Raw genomic sequence first — 22,919 nt, 5'->3', positions numbered from 1 at the left:
AATAAGGGGACAGGAGTAGGCCACTCAGCCCCTTGGGTCTGTTCCAACATTCAACGAATTCATGGCTAACCGAAAGCTGAACTCCACACACCTGCCTTTGGCCCATATCCCCTAATAACTTTGCTTCACAAAAATTTAACCAATCTCAGGTTTAAAGTCAACATCTGATCCAAATGGTGACCACTGTCATTTGTGAAAATGAGTTCCAATCATCTCCCACTCTGTGTTTTCTAACCAACTCGTTCAGAGATGTTATTATACACGGAACAAATTAACCTGGATTGCCTGGCCCAGTTAGGGATGCTACCACTGTGCCACAAGATCCTCATGCTGCACCTAGAATCACGGAAACCCCTACTGTTTGGAAGCAGGCCATTCATCCCATCAAGTTCACACTGACCCACCAAACAGCATCCCACCTACCCCATAACCCTGCATTTCCAAATGGCTAATCCACCCAGCCTGCACATCCCCAAACACTACAGGGCAACTTAGCATGGCCAATCCACACATCTTTCAACTGTGGAAGGAAACTGGAGTACCAGGAAGGAATCCACACTGAGGGAGAATGGACAAACTCCATACAGACAGTCTTCCAAGGCTGGAATCAAATCCAGCTGTGAGGCAGTGCTAACCATTGAGCCACTATGTCACCCCACCTGAATTTCCAGGCAGTCTCCCATCCAGATTCAAACAGGCTTGAGTCTGCTTAGCTTCTGAGATCAGATGAAGTCAGAAGTCACACCACACCAGGTTAACACAGTGTAGAGCTGGAAGAACACAGCAGGTCAGGCAGCACCAGAGGAGCAGGAAAGCTGATGTTTAGGGTTGGATTGTCTCTGACTCCAGCATCCACTATTTCCAAGTGAGTTATAACCCCACACCAGGTTATAGTCCAACAGGCTTATTTGAAATTATAATCTTTCAAAGAGCTGCTCCTTCGTCAGGGGAAATCTTGGTGACCGCCTAACAAAGCAGCAGCACTCAAAGCTTGTGGTCTCAAGTAAACCTGTTGGACTATAACCTGGTGTGGTGTGACTTCCGACTGTGTCCACCCCAGTCCAACACCTCACTTCTACATCCAGATCAGATGAGATCAGGTATTTTCAGACTAGTAGAAGGGCTTCCCCACATCTCTCGTTAGTGGTTTGGTCCTAATTTCTAGAACCTTGATCCCAACTGCCCAACCAGGCTAATTTTGAAACAGAGATTGTAGGAACTGCAGATGCTGGAGAATCTGACAGACCAAGGTGTAGAGCTGGATGAACACAGCAGGCCGAGCAGGAAGGCTGACGTTTCAAGCCTTCTTTCCTACCCCTCTGATGTGGTCTGACCTGCTGTGTTCCTCCAACTCCACACTGTGTATTCTTTGGCTCCAGCATCTGCAGCTCTTACTATCTCCGGGCTTATTTTACCCCGTCTTTCCCTGTCAATAGCCCAGGTCGCTAGACTAGACACTTGCTGCGAGGCGAATCTCCACACAGTGAATTTCTACCGGGACTTTTCATGGTTTTATTTAATTGGGACGTCGCCACTCTTAGGTTTCGGGTTAAGCAGCCGATTGGTGGAAAGTCGAGCTGTCAGTTATGTTGAAAGCCAGGAGCTTGGTGAGTCACAGTCTGAGCAGATTTCTTGCAGAAATTAACCGCACGCTGCCTGGCTCGTCTGCCAACAGTTCTTTTTGAGTTAACGTTCACGGAAGCATTTCCGCGTCGTGCATTTTTGAGTTTCCTGGTTTTGTTTCGTGTAAAATGTTGCTTGTGAAAAATTTCCTCTTGGTCTGCCTGACATTTGTTTTGGTCAGAACGTACGGTAAGAGCTTTTTAATCCTCCCTCCCGCACTGTGGTCGTGTTCAAGTCGCTAGCGAGTATTTTCCAGCTGACTCGGTGCAGAAGCAAACGTTTGTTTTTAGAAATAACTTGATTGAAATTCTTAAAGGTGTGAAATTGAGGCAAGCTGTCAGTGGGCCGGATCTAAGAAAGCAGAGAAGGATTCCGGTTCGGATTCGATTGTAATTTATAGGCAGCAGCTTTGAAAGGCATTGGCTGCAACTTGGTTCAGGACATTGCGTGTTGAATACCTCCTCTACCAGCACAGCCCATAGGTCTCTTCCTCTGTTGTCGGCTCTCTACTGGATAAAGGCTTTTTATTTTGTTCAAAGGGTCTGTCAGTACAAAAGGCAGCTTGAAAAGTATTCAGTGGTTTTAGCAAGTGACTGTCCGCACAGAGATGTCTAGAAATACCCAGCAGGGAAGTAGTTAATGTGTCAGATTGTTACGTCCTTGAGTTTTGCCAGTTTCAAAGCGTGAGGCTGGATGAACACAGCAGGCCAAGCAGCATCTCAGGAGCACAAAAGCTGATGTTTCGGGCCTAGACCCTTCATCAGAGAGGGGGATGGGGAGAGGGAACTGGAATAAATAGGGAGAGAGGGGGAGGCGGACCGAAGATGGATGGAGGAGAAGATAGGTGGACAGGAGAGTATGGGTGGGGAGGTAGGGAGGGGATAGGTCAGTCCCGGGAGGATGGTCAGGTCAAGGGGGCGGGATGAGGTTAGTAGGTAGGAAATGGAGATGCGGCTTGAGGTGGCACTAGGGGACAAACGGGAGAAAGTATAGGCTAGGGAGGTGGGGACGATCTGGGCTGGTTTTGGGATGCGGTGGGGGGAGGGGAGAGAATCATGACCCTGAGCACCAAACCATCCACAACCTCATCACCTCAGGTGACCTCCCACCCACAGCCTCCAACCTCATTGTTCCCCAACCCCAAACCACCCACTTCTATCTCCTTCCCAAAATCCACAAACCTCACGCTTCTTCCTGTCCTGCAGACCCGACCAGTCCCCCTCCACCAACACACTCCTCCGCCTAGCCGAACTTGTCCTCACCCTCAACAATTTGATTCCTCCCACTTCCTGCAGACAAAGGGGGTGGCCATGGGTACCCGCGTGGGCCCAAGCTATGCCTGCCTCTTTGTAGGTTATGTGGAACAATCCCTCTTTCGCACCTACACTGGCCCCAAACCCCAGCTCTTCCTCCGTTACATTGATGATTGTATCGGCGCCGCCTCTTGCTCCCAAGAGGAGCTCGAACAGTTCATTCACTTCACCAACACCTTCCACCCTAACTGTAAGTTCACCTGGACCATCTCCAACACATCCCTCACCTTCCTGGACCCCTCTGTCTCCATCTCAGGCAACCACCTACAAACCAATGTCCATTTCAAGCCCACCGACTCCCACAGCTACCTAGAATACACCACCTCCCACCCACCTTCTTGCAAAAATTCCATCCCCTATTCTCAAGTCCTTCACCTCCGCTGCATCTGCTCCCAATATGAGGCATTCCACTGCCGTACATCCCAGACGTCCTCGTTCTTCAAGGACCGCAACGTCCCCTCCACAGTGGTTGAGAACGCCCTCGACCGTGTCTCCCGCGTTTCCGGCAACAGATCCCTCACACCCCGCCCCTGCAATAACCACCAAAAGAGAATCCCCCTAGTCCTCACATACCACCCCACCAACCTCCGGATGCAACGCATAATCCTCCGACATTTCCGCCATCTACAATCCGACCCCACCACTAAAGACATTTTTCCAACCCCACCCTTGTCTGCTTTCTGGAGAGACCACTCTCTCCGTGACTTGCTTGTCCATTCCACACTCCCCTCCTATCCCACCACACCCGGCACCTACCCCTGCAACCGCAGGAAGTGCTACACCTGCCCCCACACCTCCTCCCTTACCCTCATCCCAGGCCCGAAGATGACTTTCCACATCAAGCAGATGTTCACCTGCACATCCGCCAACGTGGTATACTGCATCCACTGTACACGGTGTGGCAACCTCTACATTGGGGAAACCAAGCGGAGAATTGGGGACCACTTTGCAGAACACCTCACTCGGGTTGCAATAAACAACTGCATCTCCCATTCACGAACCATTTTAACTCCCCCTCCCATTTCTTAGATGACACGTCCATCCTGACGGGGGATGGATGTGTAAAAGGGATTGCACATCCGTGGCAAAGAGGAGGTGGCTAGAGTCCACAAAGTAGAAGTTCTGAAACTGACATAAAGTGTCAGAGGAACCACGGATGTAAGTAGGAAGGGACAGGACAAGGGGAGAAAAATATCGAGTCGCGGTGGAATGAGGAGAGTTCCGAGGAGCAACAGCAGGCAGAAAGTGTGTGTCAACCTGGGCAGTCCTGTTTGTAGATTTTAGAAAGGATGTAGAAGCAAACTGTGTGGGGTTGGGATACTGAGCTTGGAGGCTGTGACAGAGGGAGACATCACCAGATGAAATGAAGCTGATGACTGTAGTGGACACAGGAGCCTGGTGTGCCATGGAGGGGTGATGGTCCAAGGGGAGATAGGAGGAAATATCTGAGACCTGGTGCTCAGCCTCAGCAATGTAGAGATCAGTACAGCAGCACCACCATTGTCCGCCCTGATTTCTTTCCACAGTTGCTGTAAAATCTCAGCAGATGTGGCAGCAATTTCTGTTTTGTTTGCGATTTCTAGCATCTGCAGTTCTGTTGTTTCTTTTTGTCCTTTTAGTCTTTTTTTCTGACAGGAAGCTATTTCTCTCATTTACCCCATATTGCGCATTGTGCTAAATGTTAGTATGTTATATTAGTTCCCAGGGTGTGGGCATTACAGGCAGTTTGAATCTTTAGAACAGCCTTTGTTGTCACATGGACTCAATGCGTACAATGAAAAGTTTGTAATGTCGCCCATTAGCACCATCTTAGCTACAGGGTGCCCAGGATACAGACAGTGTTGTTACAGAATAAATGAAAATACAGGTAAGCATGGGAATATAATAAAAGTGACTATAAAGCACTGAAATTTTCAAAGTTCTAGTCTTTTTCTAACATGAGTCTGTGCCGGCTGGCATCCCAACATGAGGCAATGCTGTCTCCAAGTGCTGACCTCCGTCCAGGACCTGCTCTGCTGCTGCTCCAAGTCCCAGCCCACACTCACTCTGCTCCCCGCTCCGGAGCCCGGCCCGCGCTTGCCCTGCTCCCTGCTCCGGGGCCCGGCCCTCGCTTGCCCCACTCCCTGCTGTGCAATTTGGCCTGTACTCATTCAGCAGCTGCTGTCGGACTTGGCCCATGCGCTCAGCTCCTGCCCAGTCTCCATTGGCGGCACGTCTTTCTTGAGGTAGGGTTTGCTAAAAGTTGTTGGGGGTCAGGGTAAGTACTGCAAAGAGAAGAAGAAAAGGAGCTGATGAGCAGAGGAGCTCCAACTGGAGCATCTTACTCTGCTGCCACCTTAGCCTTATGTTAATCACATTGCTGTGGGTTTGGAGTCACATGTAGGCCAGAGCAGGCAAGGGTGACAGTTTCCTTCCCTAACGGGCATTAGTGAACCAGATGGGGGTTTCCTGACAATGGATTCATGGTCATCTGAGACTCTGAACTCCAGACTTTTCTTAAAAAAATGTTGAGTTCATATTCAACCATCTGCCTTGGCAGGATTTGAACCTGGGTCCCCAGAAAATAACCTTGTAATATTCAATAATATTAATAGCCTAGCAATCCTACCATTAGACTGTCACCTCTCCTGTTGTGTGAGTGATAATGGGAACTACAGATGCTGGAGAATCCAAGATAACAAAGTGTGGAGCTGGATGAGCACAGCAGGCCAAGCAGCATCTCAGCTGCACAAAAGCTGATGGTTCGGGCCTAGACCCTTCATCGGAGAGGGAACTGGAATAAATAGGGAGACGGGGGAGGCGGACCGAAGATGGAGACCTCTCCTGTTGTGACAGCTTGCTGTTGGTGATGCAGAGCAAGCCTGGGGCACTGAATCTGATCTCAATGCCGAGGTCTGGGTCAATATCTTGCCCTGGTTACTCCTAATAATTTCTACGATACTGTCAGCAATATGATGGCACCAAATTCACTATTAAATCACACTGCAGAAAGACACTATTCACCCTGTTTGATTGGTACTGGCTCTCTGAGTATCCTAAATAGTGTCATTTTTCATGCCTTTCCCACATAACCTTCCACTTTATTTCTATTAAAATAACAATCCAATGCCATCTTCTATGCCATATAGTCATCTCCACCAAACTTTCTGGCAGTGCATTCCAGACATGAACTGCTCACTGCGAGAAAGTTTCTTCTTCCATCATATTTGCTACTTTTGCAAATCATTTCCAATCTGGATCCCCTAGTTCTTGATCAATTGAAGGCCATGGCTTTTCATTTTAATTTTCCAACCAAAGACTATTCATGCATTGGTGTGGCAGAAACAACTTTGTTTTGAAATTTGTCATCCTTTTCCAGTTAAATTGTTACTAGTTTGAAGCGCTGTTGCTTTTGTTGCACCTTGGTGTAGGAAGTAGGGGAAATGTTCAGCTGAAACCCCAGACGAAATGCATGCAAACATTAACATAGAGTCAGATTTCTTTTCCACTCTATTTTCTGCCTATGACTCATCTTTGCTGTTCCCCACCCATCACGCTTTCAACTTTTACCGATTTTCATTGAAGTATAGGCACGCTATGTAGTTCTGTTGCATTGCTGTCATGCTGTACTTTCTGTCCCATTATGTGTATCCTGCACACTTAACTAGATTAAGAAGTGTGGACATGCTAGCCTCCACAGGGCGCCTGATTTTCTCGCTAAAGAATTGTGGACAGTGGCTTTTTATATGGAGGGATGATTGGTGAAGTGGCCGAAGACGGTTCGGCCTAGGACACTACCCTGATGAGCTGGAGACTTGGGTTCAAGCCTCACTTGCTGGAGAGCTGTATAGTAAGGAGGTGATGGCCTACTGGTATTGTTGCTGGACTGTTAATCCAGAGACCCAACCCGAAACATCGGCCTTCCTGCTCCTCTGATGTTGCTTGGCCTGCTGTGTTTATCCAGCTCTACACCTTGACTTCCCTAATGCTATGGGGACCTGGGTTCAAATTCTGCCATGGCAAATGGTGGAATTTTGAACTGAATAAAATATCTGGAATTAAGAGTCTAATGATGACTGTTAATCAATTGTCAATTGTTGGGGAAAACCTATCTGCTTCACTAATGTCCTTTAGGGAAGGAAACTTCTTTATATAAGAGTCCCTACAGTGTGGAAATGGGGCCCTTTGGCCCAACGAGTCCACACCAACCTTCAGGGCATCCCACCCAGACCCATCCCCCAAAACCAACTAATCTACACATCCCGGCTCACCACTGGCAATTTAGCCTAGCCATTCCGCCTAGCCATTCCACGTAGCCTGCACGTCTTCAGATTGTGGGAGGAAACTGGAGCACCCAGTGGAAACACACACGGACATGGGGAGAATGTGTGTGGAGTTTGCACGCAGTTGCCCAAGGGGGAAATCGAACCCAGGTGCCTGGTGCTGTGAGACAGCAGTGCTAACCTCTGAGCTAACGTGCATCTGCCATCTTTACCTGGTCTGGCCTACATGTGACTCCAGATCCACAGTAATGTGGATGACTCTTAACTGCCCTCTGGGCAATTAGGGATGGGTAGTAAATGCTGCCTAGCCAGTGATGCCCTCTTCCAATGAACAAAGAAAAACATAATAACATCTCTGAACAGGTTGTTTGGGAAAAATAGGTAATTTTAAAAAAACCCTGAGGAGCTGTAATAGCCCTACCTCTGGGGAAAAGGCCTGGGTTCGAGTCCTACCTGCTCTAGAGATGTATAATTACATGGCGGAACTGGTTGATTTAGAAGATGTCTACACTGAGGGGCTCCTGCTGAGATGTGCTCAGACTACGCTGATGAATGTCCAACAGCCACAACCACCTTCCTCCGTGCTCAGTTGGTCAAACTCTTGCCTCTGAAGGCCCTAGGTTCAAGCCCACCCCTCCTTGGTCAAAGCAGGAGCATTCCCTCCCGAACAGCACTGTGGCTGTACCTACATCAAATGAATTGCATTGGACACCCACAGATAAGTTTTAAGAAAACAAAATTAAATTTGGCACACGTCTTTTTTTTCAAACAATCTGCAAAATTCTTCCAACACTCCATACTGTTCTCCAAGAAAGCAAAGATGCGATGATAGGGCAAACAAATAAAGCAGACTACTTTCGGCAATGACAGTGTGGATCATTTTGCCAATTTTGAACTAGTCAATGTTCCAAGCTTCTTTGTTCATCCACTTCTTTGTCCAAGTATTCGCTCTCTGTTTGGGCTCTATCACCATTTATGGATTACTCCTTACCGTCCTCCACCCTGACTCAATCTTCTGCATAAAAAACATGTTCCGAGCTACCATCATTTCTGGGGATGGGTCCCTGGACCTGAAAAGTTAACTCTGATTTCTCTCCAGAGAGGCTACCAGACCTGCTGAGCTTTTCCAGCAATTTCTGTTTTTTTTTCTGATTTCCAGCATCTGCAGTTTATTTTTATTTCCCTTGTTCATTCTGTACTTAAATACAGTTTCCAAATAAGAAGCATTTGGTTGCTGGTTTTAAGCATTGGAACAAATAATTTCTTACATATTTGTCATGTTTTCGGTGTGGCTGAAAATAAAGAAACTATAATTTTAGAATTATTTTCCACGGCCTGATGCACACGCAGAATACTTCAGATGTCACATCGAAAAAGTGTTTAACATTTGAAGGACAGTTCCTGCTGTTTGGTTCCTACCTGATATCATGTGACAATAAAATCTAATCCTAATTCTAGTTCTATCCTTAAAGGCAGGAGCTAAGAATTTCCATTCATTTGCAAATCTACAGAAGGTGTAATGAGCAACAAGTGCAATGCTTAAACCCACCATATCCTTCTTTAAATCCCTAACCCTTAGCATGAGCATTAAGGGAACAGACTAACACAGTCTAGTAGCCAAAGTTTAGAAACGGGTAATATTTTGGCAACTGGGAATACTGATTAGTGATAGAAATGTAGGTCCATTTAATGATCAACCCAGGAGATATTTTCTATATCGACCTATTCGGAGATATTATTAAAGAACAAAGAAAATTACAGCACAGGAACAGGCCCTTTGGCCTTCCAAGCCTGCGCCGATCGAGATCCTCTGTCTAACCTGCCATCTATTTTCTAATGGTCTGTGTCCATTTGCTCCCTGCCCATCCATGTACCTGTCCAAATATATCTTAAAAGACTCTAACGTGTCTGCATCTACCACCTCTGCTGGCAACGCGTTCCAGGCACTCACCACCCTCTGTGTAAAGAACTTTCCACGCATATCTCCCTTAAACTTTCCTCCTCTCACTTTGAACTCATGACCCCTAGTAATCGAGTCCCCCACTCTGGGAAAAAGCTTGCTGCTATCCACCCTGTCTATACCCCTCATGATTTTGTAGACCTCAATCAGGTCCCCCCTCAGTCTCTGTCTTTCTAATGAAAATAATCCTAATCTACTCAATCTCTATTCATAGCTAGCACCCTCCATACCAAATATCCTGGTGAACCTCCTCTGCACCCTCTCCAAAGCATCCACATCCTTTTGGTAATGTGGCGACCAGATCTGTACACAGTACTCCACATGTGGCCGAACCAAAGTCCTATACAACTGCAACATGACCTGCCAAGTCTTGTACTCAATACCCCGCCCAATGAAGGAAAGCATGCCATATGCCGCCTTGACCACCGTATAGACCTGCGTTGTCACCTTCAGGGAACAATGGACCTGAATACCCAGATCTCTCTGTTCATCAATCTTCCCTAGGACTTTTCCATTTACTGTATAGTTCGCTCTTGAATTTGATCATCCAAAATGCATCACCTCACATTTGCCCGGATTGAACACCATCTGCCATTTATCTGCCCAACTCTCCAGTCTATCTATATTCTGCTGTAATCTCTGGCAGTCCCCCTCACTATCAGCTACTCCACCAATTACCCACATCTCAGGAGCTAGTGGGACTTAAATCCAGGTCTCCTGGCTCAGAAGTAGAACCACTACCATTGCACCACAAGACCCTCTTTAGGATTAAATGCACCAGCTCCAGAGTTGTTGGAATTCCGGTACTTATTGGGGATTCTGTTGAGAACTGGATGTTTTTGCCACTGAAAGAGCCCACAATGGTTCCAACGCTGCAGTCACGGGGCTAGGGGGTGTCATAGTGGCATCTTCAGACCCTGCTGGTCCAGCACATCCATTACCTTTTCGCCTGCTGACCAAAAACCATGGGTTGAAAAGTTATGGTCACCCTGGCGTGACCGTAGAGGTATGCATGAAAGCGATGGCAGCCATCATTAGCCTGGTAACCGTTGGTGCCACACCTTAGATGCATGAGAAGGTGGTTTGTGTCCTTTAGAACCGAACAAGCAGTGCACCTGGCACTCGAGAAAGAACCCCTCATGGGTGGGATATACCTACTAGATGACCATTTAGGGGATTGTGTTATTGAATGCCCCATCCTATAGACCAGTGAGTACCTCGTCCCCTGTCGACTCTGGCTGGGGGAGGTGAGGTTGGGAATTGCACTTATCCTACTCAGCCTTGGGGCGAATGGCTCATCCAGTGCCACATTATTATTAGCCTGGCCCAGGGGAGGGAGCATGCAGTGTCTCAGAATCCTGTCAGAGAGGTTGATTGATTTATTGTTGTCACATGTACCGAGATAGAGTGAAAAGTGCTGTTTTCTTGTGCTATGCAGGCAGATCGTAACATACAAAGTGCATCAGGGTAGCAGAACAGAGTGCAGAATATAGTGATACAGCCACGTAGAAGGTGAAGGGAGAGAGATCAACGTTAACATTTGAGTGGTCCATTCAAAAGTCTGATAACAGCCGGGAAGATGCTGTTCTTGAATCTGTTCGTACGTGTATTCAAACTTTGATATCTTCTGCCTGATGGAAGATGGTGGAAGAGAGTATAACCAGGGCGGGAGGAATCTTTGATTATGTTGCTTGCTTTCCTGAGACAGCAGGTGGTCCAGATGGATAGAAGAGAGACAGGGGGAACTGCAGATGCTGAGAAGTTTTTTGAAGAAGGATCCAGACCCGAAACGTCAGCTTTCCTGCTCCTCTGATGCTGCCTGGCCTGCTGTGTCCATCCAGCTCTACACCTTGTTATCTACAATGGATGGAAGGCCGGTTTGAGTAATGGACAGAGTTGTGTTCATGGGTGGATACCACAGTGGGCTGGACTGGCTTTTCTTCCCCTGCACCTCCACTTTATTTAGTCCCCTCCATCTCTTCCTATTCTCCATGTCTTTAGTTGATGTTACGCCACCCCGGTGAGTTTGTTTGCAAAACGTTTGTTTAATTTGTCAAACGAATAATGTGCTGGTGGTTTATTTTTAAAGAAATGGTTTTCCGACAGGTCGAGACAGCAGGCTGTAGAGGGGACAGGGTCATAGTTCCCAAATCCTGCCTCTGTGCCATGGCTGTGTTTAGGCTGGGATGCCCTCAAAACCTCGGGAGAGAAGCGGGCACCTTGAGAACTGGAGTGCATTTTCTCCCCCTCCCACACTATTTTGGTTTATCCCCTCCCTTGTTTTCCCAACCATTTTTCTTCTGTTTCGTGTTATTCCTGTAGGTGCACAACCAAACCGAAGAATTTGACAAAGGAAGCAGGGAGTAAGGACATAAGGGGCTTTGGAGAGAATGTAATAAGTTTGATTTAACTTTTTTCAACTTTTGGTGCGTGTATGGAATGAGCTGTCAGAGGAAGTGGTAGAGGTTGGCACAATTACAACTTTAAAAGACATCTGGATGGGTACAGGAAAGGGAGGGTTTAGAGGGATATGGCCCAAATGCTGACAAGTGGGATGAGATGAATTTAGGATATCTGGTTGGCATGGATGAGTTGGACTGGAGGGCCTTTTCCATGCTATATGTCTCTGTGATTCGAACTAAATAGCAAATTCTGCTCACCATGGAAGAAGGTCTACATTGCCTACTCCTGATATAACATGATAAGCTTTGATCTGTGGTGGTGAACATGACTAATGTGGGTTCTTTGCAGATGAGTGTTGGTTTGTGCAAAAACGGTCTGCAGAAAAAGATCGGAGTCATGACTCTTGTGTTTGCTTTGCCACAGTCACGCATGCTGCTTACTAAAACACCCTGACATTTAACTGGCACTACAGGCAATACTAAACATTGTATCCCCAGCCAATATAGAATGAGATTCTGTCTTGCATCTTGCAATTGTTCATCAATCTTCCAACAAGTGTCAAGAAAAGTCACCAAGACATGCCCAGACTGGTTGACTGAAGTTATTGGTTGTTAATGACCTGCATAGATGGAGCTATGAAATTGCTTTGCATCTTTTTCTTCTACTGTCCACTGTGGCATATTCAGGTGCATTTGTGGAGCTTGATATTGTTGGCGTGATGCAGCTGTTTGCAGGTTATCCAAAAAGTAGTTATGAAGCTGCATTCACCGCTGTGCAAAGGCTTAAGTGGCCAAAAATGTTATAAATTGAATTCAGTCTGGAGGAGTGTGTTGTTTTGACTTCAGGGAAAGTAAACAAGGCAGGGGAATGCACAATAAATAGAAGGACTGTGAGCAGTGAAGAGGTACATGAGAGCTCGGAGTGCATGTGTTAGCTGAGGCAGGTGGAGTGAATCAAATTGGGTAATGACTATCAGCTATGATGCTAGCGTCTGCTGGAGGACGCCGAGAGAGATCATCTAGTTGGCACTTCTGGCTGAAAATTGTTCCAAATGCCGATCTTAAGGTTAGGGCTCCCCCATGATTGAGGATGGGGATGATAGTGGATTCCCCTGCTTCAGAACAAGATGTACTACCATTCACTCTCAGGGCAACTAAGAATGGGCACTAAATATTGGACTTGACAGTGATGGTCACACACTAAGAGTTGATAGAAAACACACAGATGTGGTGGCTCTGATACTCAGTTGTTAAAAACAAACTGTCTCTGTGGTTCTCTTTCCACGATATTTAAATTCTAAAAGTTAGTCAGTGCATCAGATGGGGAAGCTTACTACATAAACTTACAACAACAACAACTTGCTTTTCTGTAGTGCCTTTAAAGTGACAGTACATTTTCTGTTTCAGAGGATGATGACGGGTTTGATCTGAGTGATGCTTTCAAAGAGGATCCAGCTGAACCCCGGGGTATGTAACAATGAGCTGTGATTTTGATTTTAGGGTTCAGAAGGAATTTGGCAGCTCCACCTACACTTTACACTGAATGCATGTATTCCTGTCAGAGATAATGGGAACTGCAGATGCTGGAGAATCCGAGATAAAAAAGTGTGGATGAACACAGCAGGCCGAGCAGCATCTTAGGAGTACTAGGCCTGAAACATCAGCTTTTGTGCTCCTGAGATGCTGCTTGACCTGCTGTGTTCATCCAGCTTCACACTTTGTTATCTAGCAAGTATTCCAATACTCGAGTACATGTGACAGTAAAATCTAAATCTAATTCCAATATTTATACTCCTCTGATATTTCCTTGTGGATTATCTGCTCTACAATCTACTCACTGTTAGTCTATAGATTGCACTGAACGATGTACATTTCTTATTCCTTGGCTGTATCCAAATTGATTCTGTCCTTGACCCGTTTGAGGCATTTTGTTTCTCAGCAACTGTCATGCTCTCCTTTAATCAAATAGAACACCACTCCTCCTCCTTTTCTCTTTCCTACATTTTCTGTAAGCAGACATAATGAACATGCAGATCCTGAAGCCAGAGCTCCATTATCAGCGCAGCATCTTAATCCCACAAGACAATCGCTTCGTAACTCATGATCGTATGAACTATACTCTCCGTTGACATTCGAGCAGCGTAACCCTCTTTTAAGCTTCATTACTTTCTCCCTTACTCTGACTCAACCTATTAACTTTCTATTCTCTTCTGCAAGGAACTGAGTCCCAGCTGTGTTCAGGTGCCCCCCATCTGGCCTGTGCAGGAGCCATCTCCCCCATTGCCAGACCCAATGCCTCAGGAATCTGAGGCCCTTGCTCCTGCACCCTCCTCCTAGCCAGAAATTCATTTCTTATCTTTGTATTCACTTGCAAATGGCACTGAGATTAATCCGGAGGTTGCTACTTTGGGGCCCTGCTAACTAAAATTTGGTCCAGCTGAACCCCCCACACCCCTTCCCCCCCCACCCCCCCACAATATTCTGTTTGCAAAATGACATCGATCCCTCCTACCTACATGAGTGGTACCAATGTGGCCCATGTCCTGTGGCAGTTTACCTGACCCCAGGAGAGAACCCCGCAGCAGTTCTGCGATATCCCTGACTCTAACACCTTGAAGGCAACGAACCGTTCTGGAATCGCTTTGACAGCTGAGAGTCGCCTGACTGTTCCTCCTCCCAGAACTGCCCTTCCGTTCTGTTTCCTGTGCGGCTGTGCTCTCTGTGGTTTTTTTAACTCCTTCAATGATCCGTCTCTCTCTGACATTCAGGATGGAAACTGGTGAATGAGCAGAACTTCTGGGGGCTCCTGCACTACCTACCTGTTCCTCCTGATCTGCAGTAGTTAGCACCTCTGCTTCACAGCGCCAGGAACCCACGTTCAATTCCAGCCTTGGGCGACTGTCAGTGTGCAGTTTGGTCATTCTTCCCGTGTCTGCGTGGTTTTCCTCCGACAGTGCAAATGTGTGCAGGTGAAGTGAATTGGCAATGCTAAATGACACATAGTGCCCAGGGATGTGTAGGTTTACTGGATTAGCCGTGGGAAATGCAGGGTTACAGGGATAGGGTTGGGTGGGTGTCTGAGTTGGATGCTTTTCGGACGTTAGTGTGAAGTGAATGAGCTGAATGGCTTGCTTCCACACTGTAGGGGTTGTATGAAATGTAGGGTTACAGGGATGGAGGGGTACAAGAAGGGGCTGGTCGGTCAGTGTGGACTTGATGGGCCAAATAGCTTCCTTCTGCACTGTCGGGATTCCATAACTGTGCCTGGTGGTCACTCATTGGCTGCTTGTCAATCCCCATAGTTCTCGGCCTGACGGATGTACCTCAATGATTCTAGTCACTGCTGAGACTCAGAACTCCAGAGGTCAGGCTTGTGCAGTTGGTAACACTTTCTGAACACGGGATTGTCGAGGTCATGGGAGACACCCACAATCCCTCTGTACGTACCACAGGACAGTTATTCCACTTGGCCAACCTGCCCTGCTATACCTTGACTTACAATTTTAAGTTAATAACTGTAACTTTATATACTTTAACCTTACTCTTGTATTACAAATGAAAAATTGGAGCTAGAAGGAAATAGAAATTCTTTACTCTAATTCACAAATCATCTCTTGGTCCTGTGAGAATGACATGTTTCTTCCCCTGTGCTAGTTTAGCAATTCTTTTAAAATTGCTGTAGCTAAAACACAGTACCTAACAACTGCTAAACAATCACGTCACAACTCCCTTATGATAGCAAAGTGTGGAGCTGGATGAACAGAGTAGGCCAACCAGCATCTCAGGAGCACAAAAGCTGACGTTGCGGGCCGAGATCCTTGACCCCCACCTACATCCGTGACACCACCCACGCCCTCCACCTCCTCCAGAACTTCCAATTCCCTGGCCCATAACACTTCAATTTCACCATGGACATCCAGTCCCTATTTTTTGACCGCTGCCTCAATTTCCTTACGATTATCTTCTTTATTGTAAGGAGAAGAGACAGGAACTTATTTTATCTTGAGTTCTCGTGCTCGTTCTCTCACTCTCCCTCTTCCCCCTCCTTCGTGCCCTCCCTCCTTCTGGTGACTGTCTCTTAGTTCTCATTTATCCTGCTCCAAGGTGTTGGATGTAGAAGTCGGAGTAAGTTTTTTGTTGTTATAAAAGAAAACTGTTTGACTACAATCCTGTGAATTCCCTGGGGCTGGTTTACTGCATTAACCTACAACAACAACTTGCTTTTCTATAGTGCCTTTAAAGTGACAGTACGTTTTCTCTTTCAGGAAATGATGACGGGTTTGATCTGAGTGATGCTTTCAGAGACAATCCAGCTAAACCCGGGGGTATGTAGCAATAAGCTGTGATTTTGATTTTCGGGTTCAGATGGAATTTGGTAGCTCCACCAATGTCTGACCAAGAAGGAAGACAAGATCCTGGGGTCAGTCAAGGAAGCATGGCTTGCTGGGAATTAGCTAGACCCTTGTATAATGAAAACCGACAGGGCAGTGGACGATGTAAATCAGGAACAAAAACAGAAGTTGCTGGAAATGCTCAGCAGGTCTGGCAGCATCTGTGAAGAAAAAAAATTAGAGATAGCGTTTTGGGTTTGGTGACCCTTCTTCAGTTCTGAGGAAGGGTCGCTGGACCTGAAATGTTAACTCTTTCTTCTCAATTTTTTTTACAATCTGACATCTGGTTGCATTCACACTTTCAGTTGTTCTTTAATGTGATTCCAATCTCTTCTGTTTTATAAGGGGCTTGGGATTTGTTTGCCCTTATGTGACAACCATCTCTGCCCAACTATCTCCTCCTTGAAGAGAGTGAATTGTTCAGCTCCTGTTTTGTTTTTGACCCCGTACCAGTGTTTGGTTCCAGTCTACCCAGACAAACTCTGTTCTTGCTCCATTGAACTTGTCTTTCTGCCAATCAACTCTGTCTGGTTTGACCGATGTTATTTTCTCCCATTATCCTAAACTTTACAACAATCCTATGATCACTGAAACCGAAATGCTTCACGGCTCTCATACGATGTACTTGGCCCACTCCATTCCCAGGAACCAGCCTGAGCAATGCCTCCTTTTTTATTGTCGGACTGGATACATTTTGCTGGAAGAACACAATCTAAAAATGCTCACCCCATGCTGTCTCCTGCACTTGCATCCAGTTGATATCCTGATAATGATAGCCCCTCATTATAAATACCTGACCTCCCCGTGTTCAGGCCCAGCAGCAGTAGCGGCGGCAAAGCTCCTCCAGCGATTGGAGTCAGCATCTGTGGCGGCAAGAACACAGCGCCTCTCAGTGATGGACAGGAGAGTTACAGGCCCAGGCCTAACTCCAGGCCGTGGCTCGGCCCACGTGCCTGCTTCGCCTGGTTCCAAACACTTTAATGGAGATAAAACTTAGACCTTAAGATCTGGACGTTTTTCTTACCTTGTGGCTTTATTTTATTTCTGCAGTTGTTTCTCTGTAAAATCTGGTTTTGTATCCAAGATGGTGCCAGGGAATGTTGACTTTGTACAGTTTACACTGAATGCATGTATTCCTGTACTCAAGTACATGTGACAGTAAAATCTAAATCTAATTCCAATATTTATACTCCTCTGATATTTCCCTGTGGATTATCTGCTCTACAATCTACTCACTGTTAGTCTATAGATTGCACTGAACGATGTACATTTCTTATTCCTTGGCTGTATCCAAATTGATTCTGTCCTTGACCCGTTTGAGGCATTTTGTTTCTCAGCAACTGTCATGCTCTCCTTTAATCAAATAGAACACCACTCCTCCTCCTTTTCTCTTTCCTACATTTTCTGTAAGCAGACATAATGAACATGCAGATCCTGAAGCCAGAGCTCCATTATCAGCGCAGCATCTTAATCCCACAAGACAATCGCTTCGTAACTCATGATCGTATGAACTAAACTCTCCGTTGACATTCAAGCAGCGTAACCCTCTTTTAAGCTTCATTACTTTCTCCCTTACTCTGACTCAACCTATTAACTTACTCTTCTGCAAGGAACTGAGTCCCAGCTGTGTTCAGGTGCCCCCCATCTGGCCTGTGCAGGAGCCATCTCCCCCATTGCCAGTCCCAATGCCTCAGGAATCTGAGGCCCTTGCTCCTGCACCCTCCTCCTAGCCAGAAATTCATTTCTTATCTTTGTATTCACTTGCAAATGGCACTGAGATTAATCCGGAGGTTGCTACTTTGGGGCCCTGCTAACTAAAATTTGGTCCAGCTGAACCCCCCACCCCCCACAATATTCTGTTTGCAGGATGACATCGATCCCTCCTACCTACATGAGTGGTACCAATGTGGCCCATGTCCTGTGGCAGCTTGCCTGACCCCAGGAGAGAACCCCGCAGCAGTTCTGCGATATCCCTGACTCTAACACCTTGAAGGCAACTAACCGTCCTGGAATCGCTTTGACAGCTGAGAGCCGCCTGACTGTTCCTCCTCCCAGAACTGCCCTTCTGTTCTGTTTCCTGTGCGGCTGTGCTCTCTGTGGTTTTTTTAACTCCTTCAACGATCCGTCTCTCTCTGACATTCAGGATGGAAACTGGTGAATGAGCAGAACCTCTGGGGGCTCCTGCACTACCTACCTTTTCCTCCTGATCTGCAGTAGTTAGCACCTCTGCTTCACAGCGCCAGGAACCCACGTTCAATTCCAGCCTTGGGCGACTGTCAGTATGCAGTTTGGTCATTCTTCCCGTGTCTGCGTGGTTTTCCTCCCACAGTGCAAATGTGTGCAGGTGAAGTGAATTGGCAATGCTAAATGACACATAGTGCCCAGGGATGTGTAGGTTTACTGGATTAGCCGTGGGAAATGCAGGGTTACAGGGATAGGGTTGGGTGGGTGTCTGAGTTGGATGCTTTTCGGACGTTAGTGTGAAGTGAATGAGCTGAATGGCTTGCTTCCACACTGTAGGGGTTGTATGAAATGTAGGGTTACAGGGATGGAGGGGTACAAGAAGGGGCTGGTCGGTCAGTGTGGACTTGATGGGCCAAATAGCTTCCTTCTGCACTGTCGGGATACTATAACTGTGCCTGGTGGTCACTCATTGGCTGCTTGTCAATCCCCATAGTTCTCGGCCTGACGGATGTACCTCAATGATTCTAGTCACTGCTGAGACTCAGAACTCCAGAGGTCAGGCTTGTGCAGTTGGTAACACTTTCTGAACACGGGATTGTCGAGGTCATGGGAGACACCCACAATCCCTCTGTACGTACCACAGGACAGTTATTCCACTTGGCCAACCTGCCCTGCTATACCTTGACTTACAATTTTAAGTTAATAACTGTAACTTTATATACTTTAACCTTACTCTTGTATTACAAATGAAAAATTGGAGCTAGAAGGAAATAGAAATTCTTTACTCTAATTCACAAATCATCTCTTGGTCCTGTGAGAATGACATGTTTCTTCCCCTGTGCTAGTTTAGCAATTCTTTTAAAATTGCTGTAGCTAAAACACAGTACCTAACAACAACTGCTAAACAATCACGTCACAATTCCCTTATGATAGCAAAGTGTGGAGCTGGATGAACACAGCAGGCCAACCAGCATCTCAGGAGCACAAAAGCTGACGTTGCGGGCCTAGATCCTTGACCCCCACCTACATCCGTGACACCACCCATGCCCTCCACCTCCTCCAGAACTTCCAATTCCCTGGCCCATAACACTTCAATTTCACCATGGACATCCAGTCCCTATTTTTTGACCGCTGCCTCAATTTCCTTACGATTATCTTCTTTATTGTAAGGAGAAGAGACAGGAACTTATTTTATCTTGAGTTCTCGTGCTCGTTCTCTCACTCTCCCTCTTCCCCCTCCTTCGTGCCCTCCCTCCTTCTGGTGACTGTCTCTTAGTTCTCATTTATCCTGCTCCAAGGTGTTGGATGTAGAAGTCGGAGTAAGTTTTTTGTTGTTATAAAAGAAAACTGTTTGACTACAATCCTGTGAATTCCTTGGGGCTGTTTTACTGCATTAACCTACAACAACAACTTGCTTTTCTATAGTGCCTTTAAAGTGACAGTACGTTTTCTCTTTCAGGGAATGATGACGGGTTTGATCTGAGTGATGCTTTCGGAGACAATCCAGCTAAACCCGGGGGTATGTAGCAATAAGCTGTGATTTTGATTTTCGGGTTCAGATGGAATTTGGTAGCTCCACCAATGTCTGACCAAGAAGGAAGACAAGATCCTGGGGTCAGTCAAGGAAGCATGGCTTGCTGGGAATTAGCTAGACCCTTGTATAATGAAAACCGACAGGGCAGCGGACGATGTAAATCAGGAACAAAAACAGAAGTTGCTGGAAAAGCTCAACAGGTCTGGCAGCACCTGTGAAGAAAAAGAATTAGAGATAATGTTTTGGGTTTGGTGCCCCTTCTTCAGTTCTGAGGAAGGGTCGCTGGACCTGAAATGTCAACTCTTATTTCTCCCTTCACAGATGCTGCCAGACTCGCTGAGCTTTTCCAGCAACTTCTGTTTTCTTTCTCCCTTGTATAATGAGTGCCTGGCCAAGGTGACCACTGACAGGTCAGGCCAGCATGTGCTTGAGGAGTTGCTTCAGCTCACACACCTGCCCCTGAGGTTATATCTGTACCTGGGTATCTTTAGAGAGAGAGTAGAAGCATGCAGTATCTGTCAATGCACCTGAGGATTTCTGCAAGCTAGAAGAGCTAGAGTGACCCTGCACCCCAAGGCCTGAAAATGAAATTTATTTTAAATTTAAGTTTCCTTCTGTTTTGGTCTTTGTCAGATCGGCCCTTTAGAGGCGGCTGTCCATCAGTTGTTGCGTTTAATTAAAAATAAACTGCTGCAGAATCTCAGCAGATCTGTGGACAGAGAAACAGAGTTACTGTTTTGAGTCTGATATGACTTATTTTTGGTCAATTGGTTCATTTGTTTAGTTGCTTTTAATCAAATGTGTATTGAAGAAAATCTTGTCGCTCGATGCATTATTCACTCAGATAGAAACAAATTGTTGCAGATGCGAGCAATCTGAAATGGAAACAGTGAATGCTGGAGAAACTCAGCAGGCCTGGCAGCATCTGTGGGGAGAGAAATATTGTTTTGAGTCCAGTATGATGATGATTCTTTGGAACTCTTGGTGCGGTTAAATAGCACCACATTTTTCCTTTGTTGGTCAAATTATACTGCAAGCATCATCTCGCTATAAACTGAAAACATTTTGTCAGCTGGTTGGGAAGTTAATATTTGGATAATCCAGTGCTGAGGGGACTATCGGAGCTGAAGAAGGCCATTCGGCCCATTGACCCTGCTGTGCCATTCATTCAGAACATGGTCTGATCTGATAACCCCCAGCTCCACTTTTCTACATTTTGCCCATGACCCTTGATTCCTTTAGTGAACAAAAATCTGTCAATCTCAGCCTTCAATATACTTAGTAGTGCAGTCGCTGTGCAGGAAAGAATTCTACAGATTCACTATCCTGTGAGAGAAACAATTCCTCCTCACCTCAGTCTTAGATGTGAGAAGTATTTTCCCTGAGATTATGCCCTCTGATCCTAGGCTCTCCCACAAGGGGAAACAACCTCTCAGGATCTGCCCTGTCACGTCCCTTAAGAATCTTGTCTGTTTTAGTAAGGTTCCCTTTCACTGGTTAACTGGAATGGCGAATGTGCATGGCAGGGTAATGCCAACTTCACAGGTTTGACTCAGATTTTAGGCTTGGTGGAATTGGGATTGGCGACTTGCCCTGCTACTCAGAGGGCAAGGCAGTGGCGAACTGCTATTGATGGGGAAGAAAAACAGACTAAGGGTAAAGCTCAAGATGAAGCATCAGCTGACAATGAGCAAAGTGTCTGCGTGGGTTTGCTCCAGTTTCCTCCCACAATCCGAAGATGTGCAGGATAGGTGGATTGGCTGGGCTAAATTGCACCATAGCGTCCAGGGATGTGTAGGTTAGGTGGTTTATGGGGAATGGGTCTGGGTGGAAAGCTCTGAGGGTCAGTGTGGACTTGTTGGGCCGAAGGGCCTGATTCCACACTGCAGGGATTCTATGATCTATGACTTGACTTCGGAAAGACACGTGAATGAACGAAGTGAGTGCTGATGGTTGCAAATTCACTCAAAATTCAGATGCTGATAGTTTCTTTTCTGAGATAACTTCCTACATGCTGCATCACATCAGTGCAACTTACAAATACTAAGTGTTATAATTCCATCTGATGTTAATACTGGACAAGGCAGATTCCAGACTGAAACTTGGCTTGATAGCTCATATCTTGTTCAGAACAATGTGGCCTTTCTGGGATCTGCTGAAGGGTCTAGGCCCGACACATCAGCTTTTCAGCTCCTAAGATGCTGCTTGGCCTGCTGTGTTCATCCAGCTCTACACCTTGTTATCTTGGATTCCCAGCATCTGCAGTTAGTATTATCTCTGATACTATTTTGATGGTTATGTTTTAACAATAAAACCGAATATTAATGAATAGAAATGAAGATAAAATATAATGAAACAAGCTATTACTTATTACACAAATTCAAAGATAGTTCAACCCCCAGCAAAATTATAATCCCACTAATCTCAAAACACTCCTTTTATGAGCTCCGGAAAGAGTTCCTTTGTCCAGTACCCAAAAGTATTCCAAAGATGCGATAACAAGGCATAGAGCTGGATGAACACAGCAGGCCAAGCAGCGTCAGAGAAGCTGGAGCTTCTGCTTTCCTGCTCCTCTGATGCTGCTTCGCCTGCTGTGTTCATCCAGCTCTACACCGTGTTATCTCAGATTCTCCAGCATCTGCAGTTCGTACCATTCCAAAGATGTGCAGGTTAGGTGGATTAACTGTGCTAAATTGCCTGCAGTGTTGGAGTGTGTGTAAATTAGGTGGATTAGCCATGGGAAATGCAGAGTTACAGGGAAACAGTAGGGAGATGGATCTGGGTGGGATGCTGTTTGGAGGGTTGATGCAGACTTGTTGGGCCGAATAGCCTGTTTCCACGCTATACGGGTTCCATGATACTGTGACGATATTCCTTTTACAGCACTCACACCTGAGATATTTTAACCGCTAGATTGGAAATGCTTACTGCTTCTCCCTGGAGCTACCATACAGCTGAGATTAAATGTACTTGCATTTCAGGGTATTATTCCAACATAATAAAGTGTGAGAGATAATGGGAACTGCAGATGCTGGAGATTCCAAGATAATAAAATGTGAGGCTGGATGAACACAGCAGGCCAAGCAGCATCTCAGGAGCACAAAAGCTGACGTTTCGGGCCTAGATCCTTCATCAGAGACGGGGATGGGGGGAGGGAACTGGAATAAATAGGGAGAGAGGGGGAGGCGGACCGAAGATGGAGAGTAAAGAAGATAGGTGGAGAGAGTGTAGGTGGGGAGGGGGGGAGGGG

General features: G+C 46.3%; 1 protein-coding gene across 1 annotated transcript in view; it reads left to right on the top strand.

Annotated features, from left to right (window-relative positions):
* Window positions 1-1,596: 1,596 nt before the first annotated feature.
* The window catches only part of LOC125453317 (CD99 antigen-like protein 2), a 53,741-nt gene continuing 32,418 nt past the window's right edge, over window positions 1,597-22,919 (top strand). Inside the window, exons 1-4 of the mRNA XM_048532722.2 lie at window positions 1,597-1,812; window positions 12,968-13,027; window positions 15,826-15,885; window positions 19,595-19,654. Coding sequence (XP_048388679.2) covers window positions 1,752-1,812; window positions 12,968-13,027; window positions 15,826-15,885; window positions 19,595-19,654 — 241 coding nt within the window. The 5' untranslated portion in view covers window positions 1,597-1,751. The remainder of the gene's footprint in view (window positions 1,813-12,967; window positions 13,028-15,825; window positions 15,886-19,594; window positions 19,655-22,919) is intronic.

The sequence above is a fragment of the Stegostoma tigrinum genome, chromosome 6, assembly GCF_030684315.1.
Source record: "Stegostoma tigrinum isolate sSteTig4 chromosome 6, sSteTig4.hap1, whole genome shotgun sequence".
NCBI classification, from domain to species: Eukaryota; Metazoa; Chordata; class Chondrichthyes; order Orectolobiformes; family Stegostomatidae; genus Stegostoma; species Stegostoma tigrinum.
Note: the sequence above shows the minus strand (reverse complement) of the source record. Positions and strands in the feature narration are given on the sequence as shown.